The sequence below is a fragment of the Nomascus leucogenys genome, chromosome 16, assembly GCF_006542625.1.
Source record: "Nomascus leucogenys isolate Asia chromosome 16, Asia_NLE_v1, whole genome shotgun sequence".
Classification (NCBI taxonomy): domain Eukaryota; kingdom Metazoa; phylum Chordata; class Mammalia; order Primates; family Hylobatidae; genus Nomascus; species Nomascus leucogenys.
In genome coordinates this window covers 40,202,336-40,219,010 of record NC_044396.1, presented here as the reverse complement: position 1 = coordinate 40,219,010, position 16,675 = coordinate 40,202,336, and the positions used below count along the sequence as shown (strand labels likewise).

The following is a 16,675-nucleotide window of genomic DNA, read 5'->3' as shown; positions in this document are numbered from 1 at the left end:
TTTCTGCAACTAGGTGGTCCCATCTGGGGGTGATGGGAGACAGTGACAGATCATCAGGCATTAGATTCTCATAAGGAGTGCACAACCTAGATCCCTCACATGTGCAGTTCACAATAGGGTTTGTGCTCCTATTACAATCTAGTGCCCCTGCTGATCTGACAGGAGGTAGACCTCAGGCAGTAATGCTCCCTTGCCTGTTGCTCGCCTCCTGCTGTGTTACTAACAGGCTGTGACCAGTATTGGGGGTTGGGGACCTCTGCCATAGGATCTTCAAACCTCAGTGAGGAGTATGGATTTATTCTGAAGGTGCTGGGGTTGGGAACCCCTGGTCTAGGTATTTTAAATAAAATGTATCCATATTGTAAAAATGTCTTTTGTAGAATAATATTCTTAAAATTGTAACAATGTAGTTTAGTAACCAGCAAATATTTGTCCTAATAATGTCAGAGGTTGTTTATCATATAAAATTGCTTTTTATTTTTTTTGAGATGGAGTCTCATTCTGTTGCCCAGGCTGGAGTGCAGTGGCACAATCCCGGCTCATTGCAACTTCCGCCTCCCGGGTTCAAGCAATTCTCCTGCCCCAGCCTCCTGCGTTGCTGGGGTTACAGGTGCCTACCACACGCCAGGCTAATTTTTGTATTTTTAGTAGAGATGGGGTTTCACCATGTTGGCCAGGCCTGTCTTGAACTCCTGACCTCAGGTGATCCGCCCACCTTAGCCTCCCAAAGTGCTGGGATTACAAGCGTGAGCCACTTCGCCTGACCTAAAATTTCTTAATGTTACAAAATCTTAGTCTCACTCTGCTATTCTCTATGAGTTCATGGTTTTCCTGATTTAAAATCTGTGGTAGTTGTGCTTCTTATAAATTTATGAAGTTCATGTTTTGCTATTCAGCTATTTATGAGACCTGTGGAAAAATGCCCTTGAGATAGTTTGGGAAAAAATTATTACAGAATTTATATTAATATCACCATGTTTTAGAAATGCTAAAAATCTTTACCATTAAACAAACACATATACAAACAAACATCCTCTCTCTTTGTATTGCCCCTCTATCTTGCTCTTCCACATACACAGAAGCACTATAATCACAGTGAAAAAACATTTCAGAATCTCCAACACAAGAATTTCATCTTCTTTAACAGAAATTTAACTAATTGTAATTATACATTCGTATTAAAAGCAAAACATTCAGGCTGGCTGCAGTGGCTCATGCCTGTAATCCTAGCACTTTGGGAAGCTGAGGCAGGCAGATCACAACGTCAGGAGTTTGAGACCAGCCTGGCCAACATAGTGAAACCCTGTCTCTACTAAAAATACAAAAAATTAACTAGACATGGTGGTGCTTACCTGTAGTCCCAGCTACTTGGGAGGCTGAGGCAAGAGAATCACTTGAACCTGCGAGGTGGATGTTGCAGTGTCAAGATCACACCACTGCACTCCAGCCTGGAAGATAGAGTGAGACTTCATCTCAAAAACAAAACAAAAGTAAAACATTCAGTAAAATGTATTAATCACTTTATTTACCAGATTTTAGAATAGTGATAGCATTCAATGATATTCTGTTCTATGGTGTTGAAACAGGCTATAAAGAGATAATAATACAATAAAATAAATGTTATTCAACAAAGAAAAACTTTTTTGTCTCTGGGGCATTTATATGTCAATATGAGGGAAAAGTAATTTATACCAAATAAATTTCATAATGTTAGAAATATTTTTTAATAAAGTAAAAGAAAGATGAAAGAATACAAATTTAAAAGTTTTGAGTAAATTTAAGATCCAAGACAAGGAGTGTGTATGTGTTTATAAAACCCAAATTAGCAGAATAAGGGGAAATGTGGCAAACTAAAGTAACATTTTCTGAATGTTTTATGACTGAAACCCTTTCATTCACCAGGTCATTATAACTAAAAGGAAAAGTTCATACATTACAGGAGGATTTTCCAATCTTGATGCCCCCACTTAGTTATTGTAGAATGTTGTAATTCCATTTGTGGAGTAAATGACACAAGTAAGTGATCATGACTTTTGAGTTTCTAATTTACATTGGGAATTACAGCCATAGAAAGTAATGCACAATAATGAAAAGTACACAACCATCTAGGCATTATATAAAATTTACATTTTACTGACTGATATTTATAGCAGGGCGTCTATGATAGCAAAAGAATAAAAAGATTTCCACAGTTGTAATTTTTTCAGAAAGCTCATTTTCCCTTTAGAGTTAATAGATTTGTAAACAGTTTACATAAATAACCTGTAAGACTGATACAGTATTTCCTGGGAACCTATCCTTTTGTTTAGGATGTTGTCAATGTATTTATATCAGCAAATATTAATTCTATTTGCCCACTTCTCTCTTTTTTCTAGATAATATTTTGTATCTAAATGCTACACATTTTATTTAGATAAAATATTTATATATTTATTGTTTTTTAAAAATATTTAATAATAACTTATTGTAACACTCCCTATATTAACTATGAAGTGCTAGTAAGTGCTGTGAAGTATAGACTCATTTCATGCTTGTGAAAATGATTCGGTTTGACTGAAGACACAACACATTTATATGAAACATTAGAAGTGTGAGATAGTGAGAAGAAAACCCTGGGTTAAGCCATCAGACTTCAATGATCTCGGCCACTTTGGATAACTTCCTTACCCATAACTGGAACTGATTTTCTTATTTTTTAAAAAGGTGGACCTGAACTCTCTCAAGAGTATTTCTTGGCATAGAATTTCTATGTTTCCATGACAGAATTCAAACAATAGTTATGAAAATAGTGCAACGGTAATGAGGAAGCACTTTATGGCATGTCTGTGATAAAATTCTTACCATTGAGACATTGAACTAATATGTGGACAAAGTGAAAAATGCAAAGGTGACCCAGAATTTATTAAATGAAAAACTTGGAGCATGTAACATGCATATACTGGTTTAAATTGCATGAAAATAATGCTAGGCAATGTTATCGCCTCTGAAATTCCCAGGTAAGTGTCTAATTGTCTGTGGGGCACCTCATTTTGGTGGACCGACAGTCCTTGCAATTCCTCATGTTAAAAGCTGATCTTGAACATATTCGAATCTGAACCCCTGGTGTTTCCCCAAAGACTTTGTCTCCTCCTAGCATGCCTTCACAGCAGAAGCAGGAACCTGAGCCCTCACGATTTGTCTTCCTCCCCAGCTCCCTTACTCCAACTCAGTGCCTCCCTGGTCTTTCCTTCCCTAAAATTGCTTCTTTTCCACTTCTCTTCTTTATGTGACTCCTGTTCTATGTCTCAGCCTTTCATCATTTTGAATGTAGGTTTGGAAATAACTTTCCAAATTACCCTCCCACCCATAATATTCACTACTTCAACTGTATCCTTAACCCAATAAATTATTATCAAACTAAATCGATTGAAGATTTAAGGCTACATTAGCTGACTTTAGGTTAGTGGGACCTTTTCTTTGAAGTTAATGAAATAACCTATACTAAACTCATAGGAATATCAGTAGTAAAAATAAAGAGTTAACATTTATTGAGCATTTACCATGTGTTCCAAATGCTATACATTAATTAACCTATTCAATTCTTGTAAGTTCTAGTTATTTTTCAAAACTCTGTATAAACAATTCACTATTTGAATTATTTGACATTTTAATCCCAGTATTTGTCATAGTGTAGACAAACATCAATTTCTAAGCCACTGAAGTTATTGCAGAGTTATGAGTGGACAATAAAATATCAAAATATTTTCATTAGTTATATTTATTCGAACATTAATGAAGTGAAATTGGTAATTGAGGAGTTTTAAATTGCTATTTTACTACATTTTAAAATTTACTCTGAATAGGGTATAAATTAGTTTACAAACTAATTAAGAGATACCTGACAATCTTTGCTATCTTGCCAAGCTTTTAATTTTATTTTCTATTTTATTTTTGTCAAACTTTAATAATACAATGCGTGGGGAAATATTTTTGTAAACAACAGCATCTACCCAGTATACATACACATACATTTGTATTACCTTTAACTATCTTAAGGGTAACACATTTCTCATCCATTTTATACGTAAAATATACAGTGACCACATACTTCTAGCCTGAGATAAACGCTCTCAAAATTTTAACATATACATTTTAATATGTGTAAGTAGCATTTCCAGATTTTTTTGTGTTGTAGTGTTTGAATAGTTTAATCATTATAAAGAAAACAAATAAAATGTCATAATCTAAGCACCATAACCTTAAATAAAGTAGATGGTGCCTTTCCTTTTCCAGTCTCTGAAAAAACAGTGGCGCTCTCCAGGGCAATGAATTGGTTTCCATGTTTAATGATGCAAAATGATGAGTAAGACAGATTCTCTGCTGTTGAAAGAAAATGATTTCATAAAGCAGTCATTACCATCAATGTATATGCTGTGGACATGTCTCTGGTGTCCTAGGACAGCCCTCACATGTGTCAGTGTTAGCATCACTCTTTATAGGGAAAGACTGAGTATGATAAGACTTATTTGGTTATGATAGGTCTGCTAATTTTCTTCCCCAGGGGGAAAAAGGGGGAGGATAAAAAATACTCAAAACCCAATTGGTAATTGTGAAAAAATTTCAGCCTTTATTGAGGTCTAGGCATTTTTTAGCAAGGGTGACAGAGGAGCACAGCTGTTTTGTTTCTGCCATCCCGTCTCTAGGTCCAGTCCCCAAGTCACCCAGAGCCAGGCCTTTCATGCAGAGCAGTGAGTGGCCACGTGGCCTAAGCTCCCCCTTTTCTGAAAGGACTCAATATTACCATTTCATTTTACCATCAATAGTGGTGATAGCCTCATAGATGCAGGGACAGGATTGCAAGTAGATGTGCATCAATAACTTTAAACATGTTTATTTTGTAAATATACTGATGCCTTTTTCTCATTTTTATTAACCCTGAGACTTAACAAAGAAAAATGATCTAATTGTCCCTCTACTCCTGTAAAATTTTGCATAAAAAGATGGAGAATATGCTCAGAATTTTCTGATTGTTCTATTCCTTAAGCCATTAACTGAGAAGATTTTTGAGACAAATAACTACAACAGTATTGATTAATTCTAATGTGTCCCCAACACATTGGATTTGCTTACATAGCACAGTGCTGTTCTAAAGAAATTTATAAAAATATTTTTGCAGTTTGTACCAAATCAAACAAAACAACACTGAAATCAAATGAATAATAAAAGAGTTAGTTTTAGTTTACTCTTAAACCACATAAACTTAAAAAATCATAACTGACACAAAAACGAGAAAGCTTTATTATCAAGAATGTTTTTGTTTGACTATATCACATATTTAATGTGCTTTTAAGAATCTGAACAACTTTATGTGTTTTCTATTTGTGTAGTTTAGAGTTTAAATATTTCAAAGTATATTTGCGTACTATTCCATTTTTAAAAGTTTCTTCTCCTTTTCACTTTTACACACTGGTTGACTTCTGATTCATATAAATAAATAGCAAATCGTATTGACAGTATAACACAGTATCAATTGATAATCATGTGAGGATACAGATTGCCTATAGGTTTAAAACACATTAATCGTGAAAGCCACCTTATATGTGCATTGCAACATGCGGTTTTAAAAGAACTTTGCGTATCTTTGCTATCTGATAATCACATCAGCCCTGAGCTCTGTGCTGAGCAAGCCTTGCTCTCTCCATTTAATGGATGAGCTAAAAGGTGAAGACAAGTGCTGCAAAATCCCTATGCTTGTAAATCTTATACAACTATAACAGCAAAACAATTTTATAAACAGAATAAAAGCAAAAATATCAATCCAGTTCACATTCACATATTAAATGATGGTTTCCTGAAATTTATACTTTATATCAACTTCTGTCCACCATTGTGAATAGCCTTTTAAGTTTTGGCATCTCAATAGCACTATGTCCTGTACGGTAACTCAGTTCTAGCACACAACCTTCTTACTTCCAAATCCAAGTAGACCTTTGATAACACATCTTGTCCCAGATGCAGTGGCCCAATGACAATACTTGCCACAAACAGAAGCATGTAGTTAATGCTGCTTTCTGTATTTGAGGTCCAAAAGTGAAGGAGTAAAAGGGACAAAGAAAAAGCTAATATGTTGATTAAATAATCAAGTCATACATGCCAGTGCAGATTGATTTGATTGATTTTAGTTTCTTTATTCCTAAGGTAAAAGTAAATTAAGTAGGCTCATTCCTACTGACTTTTTTTGAACACATAAGGAGACTAATGTAGCTATATTTATATTATTGTTTTCTCATAATCACAGTAATTATATTGATTGATTACTCAATTGGTTAACTAATTAATTCATTACCTTTTATGTCCATACTCTGCTTTCTTCATCCTTGCTATATATGTAACAACTATACTACATCCAATATTATATGTTTTAATTGGATTATTTTATGGTAATCTCTTTCTAGTTTTCTAATTTTTACCTTAAGCATCTTTTAAGTGTCCATCCACGTATGCCCAGACAATTCTAACTGTTGTATGACATTCCACATTGGACATCCACCACATTTTCCTCGCACACTGGTATGGTTTGGATTTGTGTCCCTGTCCATATCTCATGTCCAGTTGTAATCCCCAATGTTGGAGGAGGGGCCTGGTGGGAGGTGATTGGGGTGAGTTTCCCTCTTGCTGTTCTTGTGATGATGAGTGAATTCTCACGAGATCTGGTTGTTTAAAATTGTGTAGCCTCTCTCCCTTTGCTCTCTCCTGTTCCAGCCATGTAACACGTGCTTCCTTCCTCTTCACCTTCTGCCACTACTGTAAGCTCCCTAAGGCCTCCCCAGTGATCCTTCCTGTACAGCCCAAGGAACCGTAAGCCAATTAAACCTCTTTTCTTTATAAATTACCCAGTCTCAGGTAGTTCTTTATAGCAATGCGAGAACAGACTAATACACCCATACTTCCACTGCTGTACAACCAACTTTCTACAATTCCTGCTGCACACAGTTGCAATAAACATTCTCATAACATACCCTTGTGGATTTCAATTATAATTTTTCTGCATATATGCATGGGATTGAAATTGCTGGATGAGAGGATGTGTGCATATGCAATTTTACAAAGTAACAACCGCCATCTCCCCCCCGCCAAAAAAAGGCTCTAAATACAATCCCCAAAACAGGTGTCAATTCCACAGTCCTATCAGGCTGCCTGAGGATTTATAGGAACTCTCACTCCTGTCAAAATTTGGCTTTAACCAGCTTTTTAATTTTTGCTAGAATAAGCATAAAATGGTAGTTCATTGGCACTTTTTCATTTCTGAGGTTACAAGTGATTTTGAGCATGTTATATCCTTATTAACTTTTGAGCTTTCCTCTTTTATAACTTGCCTATATATTTTTTTCTTTGTGTATTATAAGGTTTCTTTGTATGAAACAGAATATCATTTCTGCATCAGAGTTTGAGATTGCAAATATTGTCAGCTATTTGTGTCATTTGTTAGTTATTTTGTTCATGTTCTTACTTGAAATTGTTAATTTCATCCAATTGAATTAATCAATTTTTGTCTTTTTTTTCTTTCAATTATCTTTAGCTAATGTGTGGTCAATCCCATGTATTTTTTGGACTAGGAAAGGCAACATTGGCCATTTAGAGCCTCAATCTTGTGGTCATCATAAAGGCTGCAATGACTTGACAGTGGAGCCACCTACGTACTCACAATTGCTACACATAATCTAGTTTGCCAAGAAGGATTTTCAGTATGGTCCTGAATTTTATTCTTTCCTTATAATATTTCCATACCATTGGTATTTTTTTTTCTTAAAATTGTTTTGTGTTGGTGGTCTTTTTAAGACAATAAAATCTAGGGTATATAGATGGTCACAATATACAGGAATTTTCCTGTAATATCTAGATGGAGAATGCTATATGGGCCCATCTATTGTCAAATATATATGCTTAAATATGTATAGAAACACATATATAGATATATGCATATATAATAGTATCATACTATATTGTGGTAACACCTTGACTTAGGCTTATATTAATTACTTCATTGTGTGTTCTTTTGGATAATACATACAATACCTTCCTATTACTATTTAAGTTTTTAATCACTTTTACTTCCCTAAATGACATTATTTTCAAACTCAACATTTAAAGCTATATTGACTTTTGCTTTCAATATTTAGCAGTGCTAAAAAGTTATTGTTTTCATTGTCTGTGTCATATAAAATATTACTGTACTTTTAGTATCTCAAAAATGAACTAGATACTGTGCTGATTATTTCTCTGATATGAACTGTAAATACTCATTCGTAATTATTTTTATTTAGTATTTGTTCCTTTACTGTTAAACTTCTTAAACCATTATTTGAAGAAGATTCAATAGATTGGAAATAATCAGCTGTAAGTACATAGCTTCCTTTGTGTACAGGATTCAACTTTGCAGTATTTTCACATGTTGGAGAGCTATAAAAAAAGCATAAATTAATTTTCCCATAAATCTTATTGAGAGTTCAATTCTTGCCTTAAGAAGCCTCTGTGGGATGGGAGAATATTTACTTTGCTTTAATGTTTAACATTAAAGCAAGGTGGCTGAAGAGATAGGTATTTCATACCTTCTCCAAGATGACAAATTGCTGACAAACTTGGATCCTGCGTGAATCAGCGTTGTTCAAAAGGAAATATTTTATGTAGCTTTACTAGACTTTGGAATACTTTAATTCCCTAAATAACATTGTTATTGTTAGATGAAGCTTTGCTTCAAGATAATTACCTACCTCTCTGCAATGGGCATTATCATGTAGATATTGTATAACATTTTCATTGTCTTAGAGGTTTTAAATGTAATGGCATTACATTTAAAAATGTAATGCCATTCATATCATATCATGCCTAACTTCAAGTTCTGTTTGATATTGTTAATCATGGAATTGATTTTCAAAGCTATACAGGACAGACAAGCTGGCGATGACTTTGTTGAATCTTCCATTCTTGATGCTGTACAGAGAGTTGACAGTGCAATTAACTCCACACGAAGACATTTGTTTTCACAGTAAGAATTTATTTTATATAGATTGAAAACTTGTTTTGATTTCTGTTCTACTTAGTTTTTATCATCTCCATAAGTCACATTATAGTGCATAAGATTGCAAAAGAGTGCTTTCTTTAGTCTTTGTGTATGCGTCCCCATCTGGGCTAGCCATCATTATCAGTTCACCCTAAAAAAGGGGAAACTTCTTCCCCATAGAATCTAAATGGCATTAATTTATGCCAAAGGTGCATGCTATACAGGCTGACAATAGACACTAGGCAATGGGCTGGGTTACCTCAGCATCCACCAAACAGTGTCAGATGCAGTGGTCCTGCAATGTGTGAATTGAGAATGATTATCAAGTTGAACACACCTCGGTATAAACTGGGAGCCTATGACAAACATTATGTTTAGGATATTTGGCATTTTACATTATTTTAATTTGAATTGGAATGTTCATGGACTAGTGAAACCTTCCAATCCCATTAACTTCTCTGTGTTTGTAACATCAGGATGCGTTAAGAAAAAAATGATTGTTGGTTTCATCATAATTGAATAAAGTATATATTCAGTATTTGCAGTTAGTGGTCAAAAAGGGACATCGTAAAATCCCAAATAGAGTCTCTTCTGGCTTCCTGCACATCCATAAATAGAATGGCTTTGTGGTCATGCATGTGTGTTCTAGAACCATGCAGCCGATTTATATTCTCTTCTTGATTCCTCACTTCATTACTTTCTGTCTGGGTGACCTTGGGCAAGTGACTTAACATCTTTGTACCTCAGGCTCCTTGCCTGTAAAGTTGGGATAACAGTAGGATCTACTTCATGGATGTGCTTGCTAGGAAGAAAAAACAAGATAATATGTAAAAAGTGCTTCAACAGTGCCTGGAGAATAGAAAGTGCTTAACCAAAGTGAGCTATTAGCATCATTATTATTATGCTGTGACCTCAAGTTATTAAGATTCAAGGCATAGAGGATAAGATGTGCTTCAATTGACCAAAGTCTCTAAAACAGTTTGCTTCACATCCTCAGTGCTTTTAAATTTCTTTTTAACATATTTGGTTCAGTTCTACAAATGTGCATAAACTGCTATTATGTGCTGGTCAGTGGGCTTGGTATTTGGGATACAAGATAAATAATAGGTCAACATCTCATCAGTAACCTAGTTCTTTCTTTAGCAGAGGAGACAATATGTCAGCAATTCAAGTACATTTTACTGAGTATATAAGAGACATATTTAAGGATACAGGAGTACTAGAGAAGATCGAGTGATAGCTTGTCAGAGCTCTCAGTGAAACTCTACAGGGAGAGTGAGGCCTGAGGAGGATTCTAAAGGCAAGGAGGAATTTCTAGGAGATGACACTCAGGGAAAGAGAAGACACAAAATGCCAAGTCCTGCAGACCGAGAGTATTGCATAGTACATCAGAAAGTTTACTGAGCCCCCTAGAATCCATTAATCAACCGACCCCTCCAGTTTAGAACCCCACCATACATGTTGTTTACTGCATAAAACTATTGTTTAAATCATCCATTCATTAAAAATATATATTTTTGAGTTCAGCACTGGGACTAACATTTGGAATAAGTTGTTAGCAAAATAGGAAAAGAACCCACAGCTCCTCTGTAGAGCCTCTATTGTAGTGGTGGAGCTTTCATTCTTCTCAAACCTTTGGGAAATGCCTTTTTAAATGCACAGTATTTGCAAGCTTCATGGATTCTGCTGTTTTGCCTTGTAAAGAATCATGTGCTTTGTCATTTGCAGAAAACCTCACACCTCCAGTGATCTGCTGGCTCAGTTTCATTACCCGCGTGACCCACTGATTGTGGAAATGGCAAGAGCAGGGGAGATTTTTGAGCATACGCTGCAGCTGATACGGGAACGTGTGAAGCAGGGGCTCACTGTGGACTTGGAAGGCAAAGGTCAGCCACAAAGCCATTCTGTTCTCAGCCTACTGCCCACAGCAAAACTGACCACCACCTTAGCAATGGACACTGAACTTTTAATCTCCAGAATATCATGGGATTTCGAAATTAATTTACTCACTACTTTTACCAAATAAATGCAGATGTTTCTCACAGGAACTGTAATTCCAAAGTAGGGATGATAAATATATATTCAAACTTGTCTCAACTTTTAACAGTTATATGTATAGAGAACAAATCTAGGGAACCTACATTAAGTGAACTTGTGTTTCAAATGTAAAAGATATTATTGTGTCTTATAGAGAAATGCTTTATTACCAGGGGAATATTCTTCTACTTATCCTTGCAATCACCTGAATCATTCAGTGAATTTACTTGAAATTTCTTCTACCACTTATAATATTTATAATCCCTCCCCAGTTCTTTTGATTTTTGTTTTTTTTTTTTTTGGTTGTTGTTGTTTTGTTTTTTGGTATATCCAAGTTCTTGTGTATTCCTTTTTAAAACCAGACATCTACATAGTAAATGTCAAATGAGATGATATAGAAAGCTTTCAGATTTTCTAAGTTGTTCTCTTTCAAATGAAATAGATGAATGTGATTCTTTGCTATATACTATTTGTGCTGTGAGTACAGCATCAATTTCTATCGGCTTACCCTTTCTTTATTCTCCTTCAGGAAATCAACCAAGACGTGGTGCAGAAGGCCTATCTGTGAGCTTGCCTCAGCCCTTAGAGCTCTGTACAATTTCTCTAACGGGCATTTGACTGTCCCTGGTCACCCAGTATGATGGGTTTTCAAAGCTTCCTTAGCCAAAATATCCAGATACCCAAGATTAAGGTATCTCAGGATCCAGCCAGGGATTGGCTAACACGGATAAAGTGCAAATGGTCCCATTATTGCTTGCCAGTTTCTGAAGATTAAATAAGGATGGTAACTTTTAGTACGACTTAGTGAACAGTCTTTGTAGCACTGGGAGAATGCTGGAATTTTAAGCCCTGTTAAAAGGTAGAGCTTCAAGCATGTCCCTTATTATTTTGCCCGTTTGCCGGGGAATGACAGCTTATAGTAGTTCAGAAAGTTGCTGCTTAATCCCTCCTTGTCAAGTATCATGTGGGTTAATATTCACATGATCCATATTGATATTTCTTTGACCTTATTCTCTGGAAGCACAAAACTTGAGAGAAAAAATTCTGAAATGAAACAAACAAAAATCAAGAAAACAATTCTGGGATGTGGAGGAACAAATCCTTGCCAACATCGTTCTTGTAAAAGGCACAGAGTAGAAGTTAGGAGCTGGCTGGCACCCGCTCTCCTTCCATTTTGCTTCTTCTAGCAGCTAGCCATTGTTTACAGGATGAACGCTCAAAAGTAATCCCGGGTCTTCTGGAAACATCTTTTAGTGTCTGGCTGGCACCCGCTCTCCTTCCATTTTGCTCCTTCTAGCAGCTAGCCATTGTTTACAGGATGAACGCTCAAAAATAATACCGGGATCTTCTGGAAACATCTTTTAGTGTTATAGAATGATCCCCCCTTTTGTTGTGACCTAACGAAATGTTTTTGGAAGTAAGAAAGGCCTCTGTCCACCCAGAGCGGGCGGGGTGGGAGGTGGTTCCTGCAGCACCTGGAGTTCCAAGTTGCCCACGCCCTCCCTCCTCACGGCTTTTGCCGCTTGCCTTTCAGAATTCCGGTACAATGACTTGGTGTCCCCGCGCTCCCTCAGCCTCATCGCCAATTTATCTGGATGCACAGCTCGCAGGCCTCTGCCAAACTGCTCTGACCCGTGTTTCCATGCGAAGTACCGCGCCCACGACGGCACGTGCAACAACCTGCAGCAGCCCACGTGGGGCGCGGCGCTGACCGCCTTCGCGCGCCTGCTGCAACCGGCCTACCAGGACGGCATCCGCGCGCCCCGCGGGCTCCGCCTTCCTGTGGGCTCCCGCCAGCCCCTTCCGCCGCCCCGGCTGGTCGCCACAGTGTGGGCGCGCGCAGCGGCCGTCACCCCCGACCACAGCTACACACGCATGCTCATGCACTGGGGCTGGTTTCTAGAGCACGACTTGGACCACACAGTGCCCGCGCTGAGCACAGCCCGCTTCTCGGATGGGCGGCCATGCAGCTCAGTCTGCACCAACGACCCTCCGTGCTTCCCCATGAACACCCGGCACGCCGACCCCCGGGGCACCCACGCGCCCTGCATGCTCTTTGCGCGCTCCAGCCCCGCGTGTGCCAGCGGCCGTCCCTCCACGACGGTGGATTCAGTCTATGCACGAGAGCAGATCAACCAGCAAACAGCCTACATCGATGGCTCCAACATTTACGGGAGCTCGGAGCGGGAATCCCAGGCTCTCAGAGACCCTTCGGTGCCTTGGGGACTCCTGAGGACAGGCTTGCCGTGGCCTCCCTCGGGAAAGCCCTTATTGCCCTTTTCTACGGGCCCACCCACCGAGTGCGCGCGACAGGAGCAGGACAGCCCCTGTTTCCTGGCCGGGGACCACCGGGCCAACGAGCATCTGGCTCTGACCGCCATGCACACCCTGTGGTTCCGGGAACACAACAGGGTGGCCACGGAGCTGTCCGCCCTGAACCCCCACTGGGAGGGAAACACGGTTTACCAGGAAGCCAGGAAGATCGTGGGCGCGGAGCTGCAGCACATCACCTACAGCCACTGGCTGCCTAAGGTCCTGGGGGACCCTGGCACTCGGATGCTGAGGGGTTACAGAGGCTACAACCCCAACGTGAATGCGGGCATCATTAACTCTTTTGCTACTGCAGCCTTTAGATTTGGTCACACATTAATCAATCCTATTCTTTACCGACTGAATGCCACCTTAGGTGAAATTTCCGAAGGCCACCTTCCGTTCCATAAAGCGCTCTTTTCACCGTCCAGAATAATCAAGGAAGGTGGGATAGACCCGGTTCTCCGGGGGCTGTTTGGCGTGGCTGCTAAATGGCGGGCACCCTCCTACCTTCTCAGTCCTGAGCTGAGCCAGAGGCTCTTCTCTGCAGCTTATTCTGCGGCCGTGGATTCGGCTGCCACCGTCATTCAAAGGGGTAGAGACCACGGGATCCCACCATATGTTGACTTCAGAGTTTTCTGTAATTTGACTTCAGTTAAGAATTTTGAAGATCTTCAAAATGAAATTAAAGATTCAGAGATTAGACAAAAACTGAGAAAGTAAGTATGCAAATGTTGCCTGGATTTAAACATTTCTTAGGAGAGGTAAAAGTGTTAAAGGTCATCTTGTGTGGCTGGAATTTGGTTCCCTGGGGGTGTTGCAGAGCTTTTAGTACTTGTTATTGTTGGAGAGGTTTAACATTAAAGGAAGGATTCACCAGAAACTGAAATCCCCCTTTTTGCTCCTTTTTCTATCCACCTCCTTGGAAATGCAAATATTGCTGCCTCCTATTAACTTGCATTTCAGTTAGGAGAGGTGAGGTAAGCATATCTAGCCCATTCGTGTTCTGTGGTAATCCAAGCAAGGCCCTTTTCTTGATATGAGGCCATACATTCGATATACATTCATAAAATAAACTGGCCCATCACATAGGCCTTCTTAGGGAGAGAAAAGTAGTGATAATAAAAACAAATTATTTTTTGTGATAGTTCTAAACTCATGGTCGGAATTTAAGTTGGGGCTTTTTCACTGCATCCTTAATGTCTTTCAGTAAAGTATTACTGTTACTTTTTCTATATACGGGATTTGAAGTTTCATTAAAACTACAAGTATACATTTCCAGGAATGAGATTCAACTGTTCCTCATGGTCACCAACATTCCTTCTTTAAAAATATTTTTTTTAAAAAAGTTTCACAAAGAAGCTTTGTCTGTAGTAGGTTAAATATAGGAGACTAATATTTATTAATATTTTAAGGTATATTTGTGTGAAATATTTCAAAGAAGTTTAAAATTACAAGTTCTATAGCCAATTGTCAAGATTAGGCCTTTCTTTGCAAAACTAAGGCTATAAATACTTCTGTGTCAATAGAATTTGTCACACATGTGGAATATCAAACTGTGAAAATGTGTAATGTATTTAAAAGAAATCGGAGTACCCTGCAGATTGAATTTGCACATTTTTTTTGGAAAGGACATTGATTTGGATTCACGAAGACCTGGTTTAAATCTCTGTTCTACCACCCAATAGTACCAAGAGCCTGTGAAAAGTAAACAGTTTTCAATCTCGGGATACCTATAAAATGAGAAAATAGCACCTTCTTCTCAGAACTGTTTAAAGATTAAATTACATAAAATGCATCAGATACTTGGCCCCATTCCTCCTACATCATAGGCAATCAATAAATGTTAGCCGTAGATGTTTTATTATAACATGATCATTTCAGTTGTCAGGGGCATTACGATATTGCACATCTGCTCAGATCCAGCCCTGTGAGGCGTGGGAGCCGAGATGACTGAAACAGCATCCACACAGGGAAAGCCTGACAGCATGCGGGGGAGCCAGGGAGCTGCTGTGACCAGTGTGGAAAGGGCTTGGTAGAAGTCGCGATTAAATGCTGTGAGCACACAGAACTAAGAAATGGAAGGCTCACAGAAAGCCACTGATAAGAGATGTCATTTGATCTGGTCTTAGTTTAGGAGGCTAGATGATGGGGAACACCAGGTGGCATCTGGGGCAAGGGACTGGAAGCAGGAAGGCATGGGGTTGAGTGTCAGGAGGAGAGAACAAAGAGGTAATAGGGGACGGGTTTTAAAGAGGCTGTGTGCTATGCAAGGGAATCTGATCTTCACTCCGTATTTAACTCTAAAGCAAGAGAGTGACCTGAAGAGAGACTCTTCCCTCACATGGTAACTGGCAGGCATCTGGAAGGTGTATTGCAAGGAGGAGAGACTAGCATAGCAGCCAAGAATCCCACAGCTGCTAGAGTCATCCAGGAGAAGCTCAAAGATGGCACAGATAGGCTTGTGGCCATGTATGCAATCCTATCAGAATTTTAAATGTTTCCTGTGGGTAGAATATCTGGATTGGAAAAAGTTAGAGGTATGAGGTCTTGTGCAATTTGAGTCCCACTTCTCAATTGGCAGCTAACTTTTAAATTCATCACAAATTAGAGTACCCGGAATGTTTCTTCTTACAAATTTCCTGTCCTAAATTCCTCCTAAATCATGTGGTTCTAGTGTTAGCTGTATTAGCCTCCACTGCTGGCCACTGTCCATCCTTACAGTGGCCGATGTGAAGTATGAGTGGCCTTTCAGACGGACAGCAGCTGGGGAGACTGCATTGAGCATTCACTCAGTGACCTTTCTATTTGTTCCTTTCATGCCTATGGGATATTGGCCCCGAGAGTCTATGCAGCCTAAACATTGAGTCGTTATCCTTGCCTGGGAGAATGTTTGAACTAGTGGAACTCTACGCAGCCTGGTGCTTGGCATCAGCCAGAGGAGGAGAGCATTGCTGACTGGCATGGGTGGGTTGCCAGAAGTCAGTAAAAGCCAGATGCTTTTTGCTTAGGCTGTCACAGATGCCTGACTTTCCCCTTTCATTAACAGCAAATTTGTAAAATATGAAACATATACTCATTCAACTATGAGTGCAAAGTAAATAAATTGGAATGGTTTTTTACAGTGTCAGTCCTCAAATATGTAGACTGCAATTTCTCAGGAGCTCCTGAAGATGGCATAGCTTTAAGTAGTTTAATTTACATAGTATTTCTTTACCCTATTACTTCTTTTCCTTTTTGTATTAATTTACAAGTGTGGTTTTAGGACTTTGTTTTTAAATCACTTCA

At 38.6% G+C, this 16,675-nt stretch overlaps 1 protein-coding gene across 2 annotated transcripts in view; it reads left to right on the top strand.

Moving 5' to 3' along the window:
- Positions 1-16,675, top strand: part of PXDNL (peroxidasin like) — a 330,955-nt gene that overhangs the window by 229,432 nt on the left and 84,848 nt on the right. For both annotated transcript variants that reach the window (XM_030795454.1, XM_030795455.1), the window contains 3 exons: positions 8,917-9,025; positions 10,769-10,926; positions 12,612-14,106. In XM_030795454.1, the coding sequence (XP_030651314.1) occupies positions 8,917-9,025; positions 10,769-10,926; positions 12,612-14,106 (1,762 nt within the window). The remainder of the gene's footprint in view (positions 1-8,916; positions 9,026-10,768; positions 10,927-12,611; positions 14,107-16,675) is intronic.